At 52.0% G+C, this 16,028-nt stretch overlaps 1 protein-coding gene across 1 annotated transcript in view; it reads left to right on the forward strand.

The window, feature by feature from the left end:
• The window catches only part of SIPA1L3 (signal induced proliferation associated 1 like 3), a 191,474-nt gene that overhangs the window by 147,192 nt on the left and 28,254 nt on the right, over positions 1-16,028 (forward strand). Inside the window, 1 exon segment of the mRNA XM_021094330.1 lies at positions 1-157. Coding sequence (XP_020949989.1) covers positions 1-157 — 157 coding nt within the window.

The following is a 16,028-nucleotide window of genomic DNA, read 5'->3' on the forward strand; positions in this document are numbered from 1 at the left end:
GCGGACGGCCCTACCACGCAGACCGGCGACGAGAGGTCTCGCCTGCCCCTGGGGTCCCTGGCCAGAACAAGGGCTACAGACCGAAGCTGTACTCCTCAGGCTCCAGCACCCCTACAGGCCTGGCTGGGGGCAGCCGCGACCCACCGAGGCAGCCCAGGTAAGGCACTGTGTCCAGTCTGGGTCCTTTAGGGGTCCTGACCCCCTTCCACAAACCAAGTCTGCAGTGGGCTTCCCTTCTCCAGACGGGCGCTTACACATGGTTTGCTTCAGAGTTGGGAGGCTCGTGGACACCCCCGCCCCTGCTCCCCATCCATGGACCTTCAGGGATCCTGCTAGAGGGAGAAAAATCCTCGGCTATCTATCCTGTCTGTCTCTGGTTTACTCTGACCCTCAGTCTCTCCTTTCCTCTATGCTGAGACCAGTAGTTTTTATGCTTTCTGGGAGTCTCAGACTGTTTCTTTTAGGAGGGCCGTTGGCTGGAGGTGATAGGAAACCTGACCCATGGTGGCTGAAATGAACGGGTTTCACTGTCCCCTGATGGGGAGCCACCAGGGAGGGCCTCCAGGCCTAGGCCCTGTGTCTTCCTGCTCCATCATCCTTCTTATACCGGCCGCGATCTCCTGGTCTCCAGATGGCTGTGGTGCCCCTGGGAGGCATGGGACAGAGAACAGAGGCAAGGCTGCAGCGTCTCCTGACTGGAGAGGCAGATCTTTCCCAGAACCCCGTCAGCAGGCGGGTCTCATGGCCATCTCAGCTACCAGGAAGTCTAGGGGGGTCACAGTTTAGCCTTCCAAAGGGCAACATAGCCCCCAGACAGCCCCCTGGAGGGCTGTGTAGGACAGGGTAGGGCCAGAGAGTATGCACCTTTGCAAAGTTCCGTGTAGATGCTGTTCTTGGTGGTCCGGGGACCACACTTTGAGAACCACAGGTAGAGAGGCAGACAGAGGAATAACTGAGAATGAACAGGCACTGACTAGTCAGCAACCTGGGGTCTGGACCACTTACACTGAATCTAATGAAAGCCATGCACCGCTTCCCGGAAAAGTTCTGCCATCACAGGACTCAGCCTGGTTGAGGGAGCCTCTCAGGGGTCTTCAGCCCCAGGCCAGGATTACTTTGCTGCAGTCCCCGGTGGGGACCCCTGAGGTCACCGCCTCCCTGCCCTTCCCTGACCACTGAGCAGGGCCAGCCTGGGTCCAGGACCCCCATTAGGGGTCTTCCCCTCCTTTGGCTTCCTGACACCTTGGCCAGTCCCCAAACCTGTGGCTCTCTCCACGCAGGACAGGTGCACCCAGGCAGTGGCCTCAGACCTCCGTGACCACAAGCCACTGTGGACCTGGGTCTTTGTGCAGAATATCTGTTTTTAAAAAGGTGAAGCAAAAATTCCCCTTGCAGTTTTTAGCCTGACGGTGTGCAAAGCACTTTGACCCAGCCTCGTCCGCTGAGGATGTTTGAATGTTGCGCACTACCTCCTTACACGACCTCATGATGCGCAGTGGTACTCTTGTTACTGAACCCCAGTTCAGCTGCTCGCAGCTGCAAAGCCAACATTCAAGAGACAGGAGGAGTTCCTGTCGTGGCACAGCGGAAATGAATCCAACTAGGAACCATGAGGTTGCAGGTTCGATCCCTGGCCTTACTCAGTGGGTTAAGGATCTAGCGTTGCCATGAGCTGAGGTGTGGGTCGCAGACGCGGCTTGGATCTGGGGCTGCTGTGGCTGTGGTGTAGGCCATAGCTGTAGCTCTGATTGGATCCCTATCCTCGGAACTTCCACAAGCCATGAGTACGGCCCTAAAAAGAAAAAAAAAAAAAGTTCTCAAGAGACAAGAATTGATTGGAAAGGAAAATATGCAGAAGCCTAAGGGTCCTGGAATTGACTACTCTAGAGGCTAGAGATTAAAGTATAACTAGAGTCTGAGACGGAGGGGCTGACAGATTTGGGAACCAGCGTGTTTAGAGCACCTGTGTGTCGGTGCTTCCCTCGCCATGGCGCCGGCCCTCCTTGAGTCAAGGAGCCAGGAGGAGGTGAGTGTGGAGACAGAGCGTCCCAGTCAGGTCTGTCTTGTCTCAGCTTGTTTCCCTAGACAGATAGTTTGTGAAGGGTTGTTTTTTTTTTCTGTTTTTATTTGTTTTGGGAGGGGTGGGGGTTTTTTGGCCACACCTACAGCATGCAAAAATTCCTGGTCCAGGGAGTTCCCATTGTGGCTCAGTGGAAACAAATTCGACTAGTATCCATGAGGAATCGGGTTCAATCCCTGGCCTCTCTTGGTGGGGGGGGTCCGATGTTGCCCTGAGCAGGATGCAGATGTGGCTCAGATCCTGCATTGCTGTGACTGTGGCTGGCAGCTGAAGCTCTGATCCTACCCCTAGCCTGGGAACTTCCATATGCAGGTGCAGCCCTAAAAAAAAAGAAAAAAAATTCCTGGTCCACGCATTAATCCCCACCACAGTAGCAGTCCAGGCTGCTGCAGTCACAACTCCAGATCCTCAACCTGCTGTGCCACAAGGCAACTCCTGGGCAGATAGTTCCTAATCATTTGAACTCATGGACCCTTTTGAACAGCTCTTTCATTCATTTATTTGTCTGTTCTTTTCACTCACAGATATTTCTTGGGGATTGATTATGTCCCAAGGACTTTGCTGGGAGCTAAGGAGAAGTAATGAGCAAATTCACGTGAGGTCCCCAGCCCTCACCCCCACCCCCATCAATAGAGGGAGACAGATGTCAAAGTTCACCCACCAAGAGGGACTCTGTGCCAAAGAGAGTCCTAGGCGCCGTGGGGGTCCCAGGTCTCAGCTGTGGTAGCCCCCGTGCTGGACAGACGTGGGGTTAGTATAACTGAGTAGCTGTAGGGGTTTGGATTCTGTGCTATAAAGGCAGCAGTGCTGGGGAGTAGGCTGTGGCTGAGGCAGGGGGGTGGGTATAAAATTACCCTTGTCTGAGAGAAGGATTTGCCTAGAAATGAAGGGAGTAAAATGGGAGAGGAGCCCGCTACAAAAGAGGGCCCTGCGGTTGGGAGCCTTAATTTGCATACAGACAATTGATGCTAATTGCAAATCATTCTTATCTACTCATTAAAGCTGCTTCCTGAAGTTTTCTCCTAGGCAACCAGGCTTTAGTGTGGAACAGCATTTCCCAAAATGGGGTGCTCGAGGTGATTTGGGTGGTGCGGGGAGGAAGATGTTTTATTTTAAACGGGTATTAGGAAGGCTGTTATCAACCCATCCCCTGATTTTACAGATACTGCCTTGGACAAGCTAAGGAAAATTAATTCAGTTGATTCAAAGGAACGTATTTGTGGTAGATGAGACTGTGGACTCCAGAGTCACCCCACCAGGGTTCAAGCCCTTCCCTGCCTTGTCTGGTCTGTGTGGCCTTGGGCAAACGTCTGAACCTCTCTGGGCGTGAGTTTCCTCATCTAGGATATGGAGACTAAATCTCAAACCTACCTCACAGGGATGTGGTGGGGGTTAAATGAGCTGGTGTTTGTAGAGCTGCCTTAGAACTGCCTGGCAGTGAACTTCAAGCCTGGCTCTATTAGAGTCACCAGAGGATGTTATTAAAAACTGAGGCCTGGTGTTCCCGTCGTGGCTCAGTGGTTAACAAATCTAACTAGCATCCATAAGGACACAGGTTCAATTTCTGGACTTGCTCAGTGGGTTAAGGATCCGGCATTGCCATGAGCTGTGGTATAGGTTGCCGACACGGCCAGGATCCTGAGTTGCTATGGCTGTGGTGCAGGCCAGTGGCTACAGCTCCAATTCGACCTCTAGCCTGGGAAACTCCATGTGCCGCATGTGCGGCCCTAAAAAGCAAAAAAAAATTAAAAATAAAAGATGAGGCCTGGAGTTCCCGCTGTGGCACAGTGGGACTGCCGGCATCTTGGAAGTGTAGGATTTAGGTTTATCCCTGGCCCAGGAACTCCATAGGCCTTGGGACGGCAGAAAAGGTGGCGGGGGCGGGGGGGAGATGAGAATTTGCATCTAATAAAGTAAAGTCAGAATGTCTCGATTTCAGAGAGATAGCAGTGAGTGATGGCTTGAAGCAAGATCTTAATTCTCTGCTCAGGAATTGGACCTGGGCAGCCTGGATGAAAACCAGGAATCCTAGTCACTAGACTAGCTAGAAACTAGAAATGGAATTGCTCTGATTCTTGCCACTGTTGAAAGCAAGAATGTTTCCAGGAGGCAAAGGCTGTAAAAACAGGTACAGAGTTCCCGTTGTGGCTCAGTGGTTGGCAAATCCGACTAGGAACCGTGAGGTTGCAGGTTCGATCCCTGGCCTTACTCAGTGGTTAAGGATCCGGCGTTGCCTTGAGCTGTGGTGTAGGTTGCAGATGCGGCTCGGATCCCTTGTTGCGGTGGCTCTGGCGTAGGCCAGTGGCTATGGCTCCGATTCGCCCCCTAGCCTGGGAACTTGAACCTCCATAGGCCGAGGGAGCAGCCCTAGAAAAAAAGGCAAAAAGACAAAAAAAAAAAAAAAGGTATAAAGTTTATTGTTAGAAACATACAGCAGGAGTTCCCATGTGGCTCAGCGGTAACAAACCCTACTAGCATCCGAGAGGACTCGAGTTCAATCCCTGGCCTCACTCATTGGGTTAAGGATCTGACATTACTGCGAGCTGTGGTGTAGGTTGCAGATGTGGCTCGGATCCACGTTGCCATGGCTGCTGCAGCTCCCATTCAGCCGCTAGCCTGGGAACTTCCATATGCTAGGGGTACGGCCCTAAAAAGAAAAAAAGAAAAGAAACAGTACAACATGTGGGAGAGCGTGTAGAGAATTTGCCTGTTTATATAAGGCAGAAGTAAAGCAGTAATACACACCCAAAGGAGGGAGGGTGTGGGCGCCCCCCAGTGAGGAGGGTGCCAGAGAGGTGACTTATATAGGACAGTCTTTCCAGGTCTTTGTCTTCCTTTGGCCAATTGTCTTGTTTTATCTTTCACACCTGACCAGATCCAGGGCCCTCCCCTATCTGTGTGCGCATCTTTTGGCCACGATGGATTCTAAAGCAAAGCACGGCGGGAAGGTTGTCTAGACTTACAGCCTGGCACCCCCTCCCCTTCTGACCCAGAGGGCTCTCTGTGCGTGTGTAGTTGAGGGCTCCCTGACTCTGAGGATGGGGGGTATGTGACCTCTTTGTTCTTCTGCCCAAGCAGGGCTCAGCCCCTCTTCTGATCCTGTCATTACCATTTTTTCGCAAGTACACAGCAGACAAGTACCAGGTATTTGCCTGTGCCTGTTATTATTTCTGTCTTGAAGGATAGACGGATACTTCTGTAAATGTTTGTCCCGTGGCTCATCTCTCTCCTGCCTCAAGAAATGTAAATTAGGAGTTCCCATTGTGGCACAGTGGAAACGAATCCTACTAGTATCTGTGAGGGTGTGGGTTCCATCCCTGGCCTCGCTTAGTGCGTTAAGGATCTGGCGTTGCTGTGAGCAGTGGTGTAGGTCGTAGCCTCGGCCTGGATCCCGCATGGCTGTGGCGTAAGCCAGCAGCCATAGGTCTGATTCGACCCTTAGCCTGGGAACCTCCTCATGCTGCAGGTGCAGCCCTGAAAAAAAGAAAAAAAGTGTCAACTAGAGCCTAGTTGTCAGGGTCTATCCTGGAGCCCATGTGTCTCCCGCTCAGTATCTCCCAGGCCACATCTTACAGGCACTGCTGGAGACACTGGTGACTGAGACAGCCCAGGTCCCCCGTCTCAGGGCTCAGAGTCAGTGGGGGAGACAGACCTGTCCCCACACAGTTACAGCCCACAGTAGTCAGAGCCAGGGTGGGGGAAGCCCTAGGGATGTGGGAGCCCGAAGGAGGGGCCTGATCCAGTGACGGGGGGCTTTCCTGGAGAAAAGAGGCTATGCTACTGGGAACCAGGAGGGCAGAGTGTCCCAGACGAGAGGATGGGGTCCCCCCACCCTGCCAGTCCTCCTGCAATCCTCCTACCTCAGTAGGCACAAGTCCCAGATGGCTGCGGAGCGCCTGCGCATGCAAGACTGAGGCACGCATGCCTCCGCCTGCTGCTGGCCTCGCCAGCCCTGGCTCCAGGCACCCTTGTGCATCTGCTGTCATGGTCCGTTCCCTGGACCTGCTGCCCAGCCTCGGTGCTCAAGGGCAGGCACCCGTGCTCCCTAACTGCCCTGGGTCTGCCCAGGCCATTGGTAGCACAGTGCGTTGTGTTCACTCATGCAACAAGTGCCTCCTGTGTGCCTAGCCCTCTGCTGCGGACTGGGCCCTGGCAGTCCTGGCACTGATGGGGTACCAGGGGAGACAGCAAGTAAAGAATTACAAAAGTAATTATGGATTATGCTAGGGGAGAGCCGGCAGGGGAAGAACCCCTGGATCTGAGAGTGAATGGGGTGAAGGGCTGGAGGGGGGTCCGGTCTAGCCAGAGTCAGGGATCATTTCCCTGACGAGGGGTCATGTCTCCCAGGGATGAGAGGGATAAGGAGCCAGGAGCAGATGAAGTGGTTTCATGGGGGCTGGTGATATAGTCTTGATGCAATTGTGTGGATGTTTGTAACTCTTTGTTAAATTGTACCTGTATGTTTCACATACTTTGCTATAAGTGAGCTATTTTTAAGTTATTTTAGGAGTTCCCTCATGGACCAATGGGTTAAGGATCCGGAGTTGTCCCTGCCATGGCTCTGGTTACAGCTGTGGTGGGAGTTCGATCCCTAGCCTGGGAATGTCTGCGTGCTGAGGATACAACCAAAAAAAAAAAAAATCTTTTAAGAAAGAGAAAAAGGAAAGATGGCACGTAGAGAAGGTGTCCCTACAAGGAGTGGCATGTGCAAAGGCCCTGAGGTGGGGAGGAGGGAAGGTGCCGTCAGGTCACTGAACGCAGGCCCCTTGGCTCAAGTTTAGAAACTGGTGGGGGGCAGCTGATGGGAGGTTGGGGGTTGGTGGGGACCAGACCACACAAGGCCCTGTCAGCCACATTATGGAGTTTGGATTTGATCCTAAGTGCTGTGGGCAGCAAAGAAAGGTTTCAGCAGAAAGGATAATGCAGGCCAGATGTATGTTTTGAAAGACGGTGCTGGAGGCGAGACTGGCGAAGTCTCAGGCCTGGGTCTGAGGCCAAGATGTGAGTGAGAAGGAAGGGGCCCAGACTGGAAGCCAGCAACTGTGGATGCATCAGCAGGTGGCACCCCTGGGGATGTAAGGAGGGCAGGGGACACAGGTCCAGGACAGTGCCGGCAAGCTGGGAGCTGTGTGTGAGTCCGGCCGGCTGCTGCGGATGGGATCATTGAGATTCTTGAGAGAGGAGAGCGGGGCTGGGCGAGCCTGAGAGCAGTGTTATTCTTGTGCTCCCCAACACTGAAGCACCCACCGGGTGCCAGGGACCATTGCAGACACGGTGCTACAGCACGGAATGAGGTCAAGTCTCTCCCTTGTGGAGCTGATATTCTCCAGGAGAGAGCGAGGCAGACAGACAGACAACTGAATAACTGCATAATATTAATATCATGGCTCAACAATTAATGAATTTGACTAGTCCATGAGGACAAAGGTTCGATCCCTTGCCTTGCTCAGTGGCTTAAGGATGTGGTGTTGCTGTGGCTGTGGTGTAGGCCAGCAGCTACAGCTCCAATTTGACCCCTAGCCTGGAACCTCTATATGCTGTGGGTGCAGACATTAAAAAAAAAAAAAATTAAAAAACAAAAATATGATGGCGATAAGGTCTGGGGAGAAAACCAAACTGGGCAGAGGTCCTGGAAGACCTCTCGGAGGAGGTAATATTTTTCAGGACGCGTGAGAGTGATCTAGGCAGGAGAAAGAGCAAATGCCGTGGCCGGGTAAACTCCCAGCTTTCTAGAAATGCTCCAGTGGGCACAGGGGATGGATCGGATGAGGCAAAGGGCAGAGCGGCAGGAGTCTGCTGGGCAGGGGGAGGGCCCCAGCTCTGGCAGGGGTACTGGCCATGGCGGTCAGATGCCGGGATTTGATTCTGAGGAATGTGGGAGCCACGGGAGCACATAATCTGGCTTAGGTTTTAAGATCACTCTGGGCTACTTGGGAAGACAGCGGGCTGTTCCAGGGTAGAGGGATTGAGTTTGCCAGCAAAATTCGAGAATCACCCAGGAAAGGGATGGGCCCTGCCATGCCCAAAGGGGGATCCCCCCACCCACTCCCTCCGTGTACTCCAGCCCTCGCCATGGAAGCCGCCACAGCAGCCTGTAGCAGCTTGTGCCCATGGATGATTCCAGAGACTTCACATACCCTCCCCCCAGACGTTCGTCATGGGAGCCTGGCTTCCAGGCACAGAGCCAGGCGCCAGCGCCTGCCGTGGGCACCACAGTGGGCTGAGTGATCCCAGGCGGGCAGCCACCTGGCCCCCCGCCCTTTCTGGAGGCAGCACGCGCTCCAGAGCTTCCTGGGCTTCCAGAGCAATTTGTCAGAGCTGTTCAGGGGCCTTGAGAGGCTCTCGCCTGCACAGGGTGCTGACCCCGCCGCCGTTCCAGGCAGGCAGGGAACATGTGGCCTTGCCCCCGCAGGCTGTGCTCTTAGGCTCCGGGACCCCGTCCTGGGGGCATAGCCCTGAGAGGTAACGGGAGGGGCTTGGGGTCCACCAGGGCCCCCCCTGCCTGTGTTGGCTCTGAAGCTGGGGCCACATGACAGAGAGACAGAGACCTACTTGGAGCGTCACAGGCCGGGAAGAGGAGCCCTTGCCATCTCCTGGGAAGGAGGAAAGCCTGCAGAGATCTTGGGGAGGGGGCAGGGAGGAGCACAAAGGCCAGAGGTGGAAACGTTTCTTGTGTGTTTGAGGAACAGCTTCCACGTGGCCGGAGCAGAGTGAGCGAGCTGCGGAGTGGGAGGAGCTGGGGCAGAGAGGGCTCAGACCAGATGGTGTGGGGCCTCCAGCAGGGGAGGCCGCACCCCGAGAGAGGTGGAGCCACTGTCCTGAGCGGAAGAGGGCCGATGGCGCTCAGCTGTTGACAGCTCCCCTGGCTGTGTTTGGGGTGAGGGCGGGTGGAGGCCATGGTGGTGATCCAGGTGCACTGAGGTCAGTGGAGACGGCCAGTGGTGGTCGGATTCCGCATCGATTTTGAGCCCATGGGTTTTTACCCTGTCTCTTCTCTGCTTCCACATTCTGAAGACCTGCTGTTTTTGCTCCCAGAGCACAGGGCAGAAGGTGGTCACTTATGGCTCCTACCCTGAGCCTGATAATTCCAGCCACGTGCAGGGACTAATTCACCTCTCAAGCCCGTGCCGGACACCAGGGCAAGAGGGCGAGATTAGTCCCGCAGTGAAGGCTTCCCAGGGGCCCACTTGGGTGTATCCAGGTGAGCAGTGTAATTTTCCGGGCTCTGGCCTCGAACGACCTGTGTCCAGGTCACAGCTGCACCACTAACCGACAGTGTGGTCTCCCTCGGGTTCTTTAGTTTCTCTGAGGCTCAATTTCTTCATCTGTAAACTGGGGATGAAGATAAGCTCTGTGGTCTGAGGCTTGCGAGGATGGATTCACACCATGCGTTTAATGACGTGCTTAGCAGAGGGCCTGAGACATAGCTGGTCCGAATGGATCGGCTGCTGCTGGGTTCTGTTCTCATGGTTTATGTGTTTGTCGTTACTTCTGTTGTCATGGAGAGGATGGGTTGGTGGTTAAATGTAGTGTCTCTTGAGCCAGACTGCCTGACTGTACATCCCGGCTCTGTCTCCTACCAGCTACATTATTTGGGGCAAGTTATTTAATCTCTCTGGGCCTCAGATTCCCCACTTAGAACACGAGGATGATGGTAGTTCCTGACTCACAGGGTTGCTGCGGCAACCAAATGAAGGGATGCCTGTGAGATGCTGAGACAGGGCCTGGCTGTGTTCACGGGCTCGGCACGGTCACCACCATCACTACTACCACCTGCTCTGCCCCTGCTCTTCATCCTCAAGGCCAGGGCACAGCTCCCTCTATGCCTGTTGCCCACCCTGGACCCCCATCAGCCTCGCCAGGGGTGAACCGACCAGCACATCCCACGCACCCACGCCGCTCTGCAATGTCTCCATCCAGCCTGTGGTTTTTCAGTGTTTTTTGTAAGCCACCAACTTTTTACTCCAACAAAACCTTGACTGCTCTCCAAGACAGAACACAAGTCAATGCCCAGCCTCTCTGGGTGAGGGTGGTGGGCGGGCAGAGCAGGATGACACACCCCAGTGCTGGCTGAGCCCGGAGCCAGGCTTTTGGCCCCTGGATGCACCACGTCCCTGCTTATCTGCAGCTCGGGGTGCACGTCCCCGCTGCCCAGGCCTGTGCTGAGCACTTGGTTGCGTGTGATCTCGCGAGGAGGGTGCTGTCATCGCCTTGGTTCTCAGAGGAGGGCTGAGGCTCCCTGAGGTGAAAGGGCTCAAGCAAAGATAACTGTCATTTTGGAGTTTCCGTTGTGGCGCAGTGGTTAGAATCTGACTAGGAACCATGAGGATGCAGTTTTGATCCCTGGCCTTGTTCATTGGGTTAAGATCTGGTGTTGCCGTGAGCTGTGGTGTAGGTCACAGACGTGGCTCAGATCTGGTGTTGCTGTGGCTCTGGCCTAGGCTGGTGGCTACAGCTCCGATTAGACCCCTAGCCTGGGAACCTCCTTATGCCACGGTTGCAACCCTAGAAAAGACAAAAAAAAAATCACTGTCATTTGGAGCTGGGATTGGAACCTGGGTCAGGTGAGCAGCACGGCCCACGTTCTCATCCGCCGCACGGTGCCCCCTCGTTTTTGGAGCTGAGGCCCGGGAGGGACATCCGGCCCTGATGGTGTTTCAGAAGGAGGGTGTGTCCACTCTGTTGCTCAGCAGGCGGGTAAGAGCTGCACCCTGTACCTGGCACCTGACACAGCTCGTGGTCCCAGGGTGTGTGAGCAGGGGCTCCCGCCTCGGGGGGCCGGAATGAGATGCACAGTGCAGTCAGGGGAGTGTTCTGTGTTGCCCCGCTGTGTTCGGGGCACCGTTCCCTCCTGAGGCGCATAGAGGTTGAGGAGGGGGCGGTCGTGGCAGTGCCTTTGGCTGGAAATAATGGGCATTCTCAGCTCAGTTGGAGAACGTCATTTATCTTTCAGAACACGAAGGCCCGAGCTAGGGAGTGGCCATGATTGGGTGATGTATTGACTCACGGACCCAGATTCTTGCCCTTTCTCTGTTCTGCCTCCCATTGGCCTACAGACTGGCTCCCGTCACAGTCTCAAAGTAACTTCAGCCAGACAGTCCGTGTCCAGCAGAAGAAAAAGTGATGCTTCCTGCAAGGGGCCTTTGTTTCCTAGTAAAGAAGTCGTCCCTGGACGTTACCCAGCAGACAGCCCACACTTGCACATCCAACGTCTTGCTGGGCAGAAGTAGACTGCAGACCTACCCCAGGCCCAGGCAGGTGGCATCAGCCATTCAGGATTTGCCCCCAGGGCTGGGTGCCAGGTCACCTTCCCCAAGCAAGGGGGGAGTAAAAGCAGCCTTTGTTTACAGGGTGAGAGGGATTAGGATGACACCCGGTGTCGGCCACAGGCCCGAGGAGGGGGCAGCTAAGAATTAGGGCTAAAATCAGTTAGGATATAGTCATAGAGGGGTCCCTCTGCAGCCAGTGAAGGGAGAGGGGCCTCGTGGACATGGGCCGACGCAGAGAGCTCTCCAGAGCGTCCAAGCCAGGTGCGGAACAAGTGCGCGGTGGCTGCCGTTTGTGTTCTGAAGGAAGGCGGGAGGATCCGCACATACGCTCTTGTACACCAGGCTCTCTGATGAAGAGAAGGCAAAGGGGTTGTCAGCTCTGCTTCAAGGGAGACCAAAGTGTCAGGAGACGCTTCCTTTTTTTGTCTTTTTGGCCACAGCCACAGCATGCAGAAGTTCCCCAGCCAGGGATCAAACCTGCACGACAGCAGCAGCCGAGCCACAGCCGTGACTGCCGGATCCCTAACCCACACACCACCAGGACACTGATGGCACTTCCTTTCCACCCTGTGCCATTTCTATGGTGTCATTGTCCCATCATTACGACCTCCAGAGACTTTGCTGCAAACTCAGCAGCCCAGGTCTTTCGAACTTTTTGGCCATTTCCCAAAACAGAAACAGCATTTTACACTACACCGCAGTGTGGACAAAAAAGTGTCACAAAACCACTTACCTTTGCCTCACATGAGGGACACTGAAGGTTTTTTTTTTTTTTGGTCTTTTTGCTATTTCTTGGCCGCTCCCGCGGCATATGGAGGTTCGCAGGCTAGGGGTCGAATCGGAGCTGTAGACACCGGCCTACGTCAGAGCCACAGCAACGCGGGATCTGAGCCGAGTTTGCAACCTACACCACAGCTCGTGGCAACGCCAGATCGTTAACCCACTGAGCGAGGGCAGGGACTGAACCCGCAACCTCATGGTTCCTAGTCGGATTCGTTAACCACTGCGCCACGACGGGAACTCCTTTTTTTTTTTTTTTGGACACTGAAGTTTTAATTCTAGTCTACCCTTTTTTTCCACCCTCAATAATGGTCAAGATCTGCTAAATGGATTTCATGACCCACAGTTGAAAAAAAAGCAAACTGCACCCTTCCTTTTTGTTAAAAAAGCCCCCCCCCAATCCCAATAATCGTACAGTATATGTACATTTTTAAAAAAAGAAGCATGCTTTACACACTATCTTTTTTTCACTTACTGTATGTAGCTCAGACGTCAGCCTCATTCATCTCACCGGCTGCATAGTTTTTCGCATATGGATATGCTTGGAATGCTCTATTAATCCCTTATTAAAAGACATTCAGGGCCTTCCTGTCGTGACTCAGTGACTGAGTGGAATCGAATCTGACTCGTATCCATGAGGACACGGGTTCGACCCCTGGCTCGCTCAGTGGGTTGGGGATCTGGCGTTGCTGTGAGCTATGGTGTAGACCAGCAGCTGCAGCTCTGATTCGACCCCTAATCTGGGAACCTCCATATGCTGCAGGTGCAGCCCTAAAAAAAAAAAGAAAAAAAAAAAGAAAAAGAAAAATCAGGAAGTTTTCCTGTGGCACAACAGGTTAAGGATCCTGCAACGCGGCTCACTGCTGTGTCATGTGTTCAATCCCTGGCCTCGGATGTTGTGTATATAGTTACTGTCCTTCTTGCTCCTCTCTTTCTCCTTTACTGCCACTTTTTGTGTTAAAGAAATTATTTTAATGTACCATTTGGATTCCTCTTGGTTTTTTGGACTTTTTTTGTTATTATACTGTGCGTCTTTTCAGTGTACTTCAGATGAATACTAACTTAATTCCGGTAAAAATACAGAAATGTTTTTCCAATGTAGCCCCATTCCCTTTCCCCTCCTTTATGCTGTTTTTGTCATCTGTTACGTCCATATATATTATAAACCCAAAAATATATAGTGTTATTATTACTGCCTTCTACCCTCTTAGGGTTACCTTAAAGTTAGAGAAGAAATAAGAAAACATGAATCTGTCGTATTTTATTCTAACCCACAAATTTTCCCATCTTGGACCCTTCATTTCCCTCTGGATTCAGATCACCATCTGCAGTCAATTCCTTTCAGCCTGAGGACTTGTTTTATTAATTAGGTAGATGTGCTAGCAGTGAATTCTCTCAGTCTCTGTTTATCAGGAAACATCTTTCTATTTTGCTTTCATTTGTAAAGGACGGTTTTGGTGGATATAGAATTCTTTTTGTTTTGTTTTGTTTTTGTTGTTTTATGGCCGCTCTTGCAGCATATGGAGGTTCCCAGGCTGTGGTGGAATCAGAGCTGTAGCCACAGGCCTACACCACAGCCACAGCAATGCAGGATCCAAGCCACATCTATGACCTACATCATAGCTCACAGCAACGCCAGATCCCCAACCCACTGAGCGAGGCCAGGGATCAAACCTGCATCCTCATGAATACTGGTCAGATTTGTTCCTGCTGAACCATGGCAGGACTTTCTGGATATAGAATTCTTGATCGATCGTTTTTTCCCTCCAAACTTTGAAAATGTCATTCCATTCCACTGTTTAAAATGACAAATTGGAGTTCCCGTCATGGTTAAGGATCCTGCATTGCCATGAGCTGTGGTGTAGGTCGCAGACACAGCTCGAATCTGGCATTGCTGTGGCTGTGGTGTAGGCCAGCAACTATAGCTCTGATTCGACTCCTAGACTGGGAACCTCCGTATGCCGTGAGTGCAGCCCCCAAAAAAAAGGAAGTCAACAGTTAACTGTATTGATGCCTCTCTGTATGTGATGAATCCTTTTTCTCTTTATGGTGCTTTCAGGGTTTTTATCTTAGTGTTTGACTTTCACCTGTTTTTCTGGGTGTGAATGTCTTTGTATTTATCCTGGTGGGGATTTATTGAGCTTCTTAGATGTATCAGGGAATGTACTCTGTCTGACTTGAGGAGTTTTCAGCTATTATTCCTTCAAATATTTCTTCTGCCCCTTCCTCTCTTCTTCTGAAACTCTCAGTGAGCAGTTTGTTGATGTGCTTGATGCTGTGCAGATATTCTGCTGTTCATTGAGCTGGGCAGGGGGATGCGAGGAGCCCTGGGCCAGAGTGTTAGATTCTCTCTGTTCTTACCTGGAGTTCAATTTTTCAAGCCTACATGATCATCAGTTTCAGGAGTGCCAAAATTGTTGTTTTTGTCAATTTTGTGCTTTTGGTTGGGGGGGGGGATTTGCCAATCTCCTCATTTGGTCCCAGTCAAAAGTTTCATCCTTTAATATTGCTAAACTCATCTTCAAAAAGGGTTGGAGTTCCCATCGTGGTGCAGTGGTTGACAAATCCAACTAGGAACCATGAGGTTGCGGGTTCAATCCGTGGCCCTGCTTGGTGGGTTAAGTATCCGGCATTGCCATGAGCTGTCGTGTAGGTCGCAGATGTGGCTTGGATCTGGTGTTGCTGTGGCTCTGGCATAGGCTGGTGGCTACAGCTCTGATTAGACCCCTAGCCTGGGAACCTCCATATGCTGCAGGTGTGGCCCTGAAAAGACAAAAAAAAAAAAAAAAAAAAAAAAAAAAATACAGAAAGGGTTTATTGACTTACTCTCCAAGGCCATTAAGTTTCCCATTCAAGACCTCTTACTTGAAATAGTTTGGACTTTTACTTGAAAGTTTTAAAAGTTGATTTGCCTCAGTGAGGTAAGTGGTTGGGTCCTAGTTAACAGTGTGAGGTTCACTATAGCATTAATTCCACAGGACACACCAGCATTTGGGATATTGGGCTATGGTGGGTTTTTTTTGTTTGGTTGGGTTTTTTTGGTCAAAATTTTTTTTTAATTTGGGGGGGCCACACCTGTGGCATATGGAAGTTTATGGGCCAGGGAGCAAACCTGCACCACGGTAGCAACCCATGCCGCAGCAGTGAAAACACTGGATTCTTAACCAACTAGGCTACCAGGGAACTCCCTTTTTTTTTTTTTTTTTTTTTTGTGGAGATGCGGTTTTAGACTAGATCAACTGAAAGGGTATCTAATGTGTTGTAGTACCCAAAAATATTTGAATAAAGAAGCTATATGGCAAGATATAAGGTAAAAAAAAAGAAAACACAAGTTATGGAACAGTTTTTTTTCTTTTTAGGTCCATACCTGCAGCTTATGGAAGTTCCTAGGCTAGGGGTGGAATCAGAACTGCAGCTGCTGGCCTACGCCACAGCCATAGCCACGCCAGATCTGAGCTGCCTCTGCAGCCTATGCCACAGCTTGGGGCAATGCCAGATCCTCAACACATTGAATGAGGCCAGGGATCGAACCTGCATTCTCACGGACACTATGTCAGGTTCTTAACCCAGAGGCACAACAGGAACTCCTAGAACAATTTACTAGCATGATCCCAGTTACATAAAAACATAATTCTCTTATCTACTCTCAAAAAAAAAAAATCTATTTTCTGATTGTATGCACCTGTATGTTTTTAAACATAGGAGAAGGTTGAGAAGGAAATAAAGCCAACTGTAGCCATGGTTTCCCCCAGAGATGGGCAGGCAGGACTCCCACCTTCAGCTGTGTAGATTGTGCACAGAGACAGGGGATGAGAGAGGAGGCGTCCACCCACTGGGGGTGACCTAGATCCCCACAGAGGTACCAGCCGTGCCCAAGGGCATCCCTGCGGTGCGATCAG

Source organism: Sus scrofa, chromosome 6, assembly GCF_000003025.6.
Source record: "Sus scrofa isolate TJ Tabasco breed Duroc chromosome 6, Sscrofa11.1, whole genome shotgun sequence".
Classification (NCBI taxonomy): Eukaryota; Metazoa; Chordata; class Mammalia; order Artiodactyla; family Suidae; genus Sus; species Sus scrofa.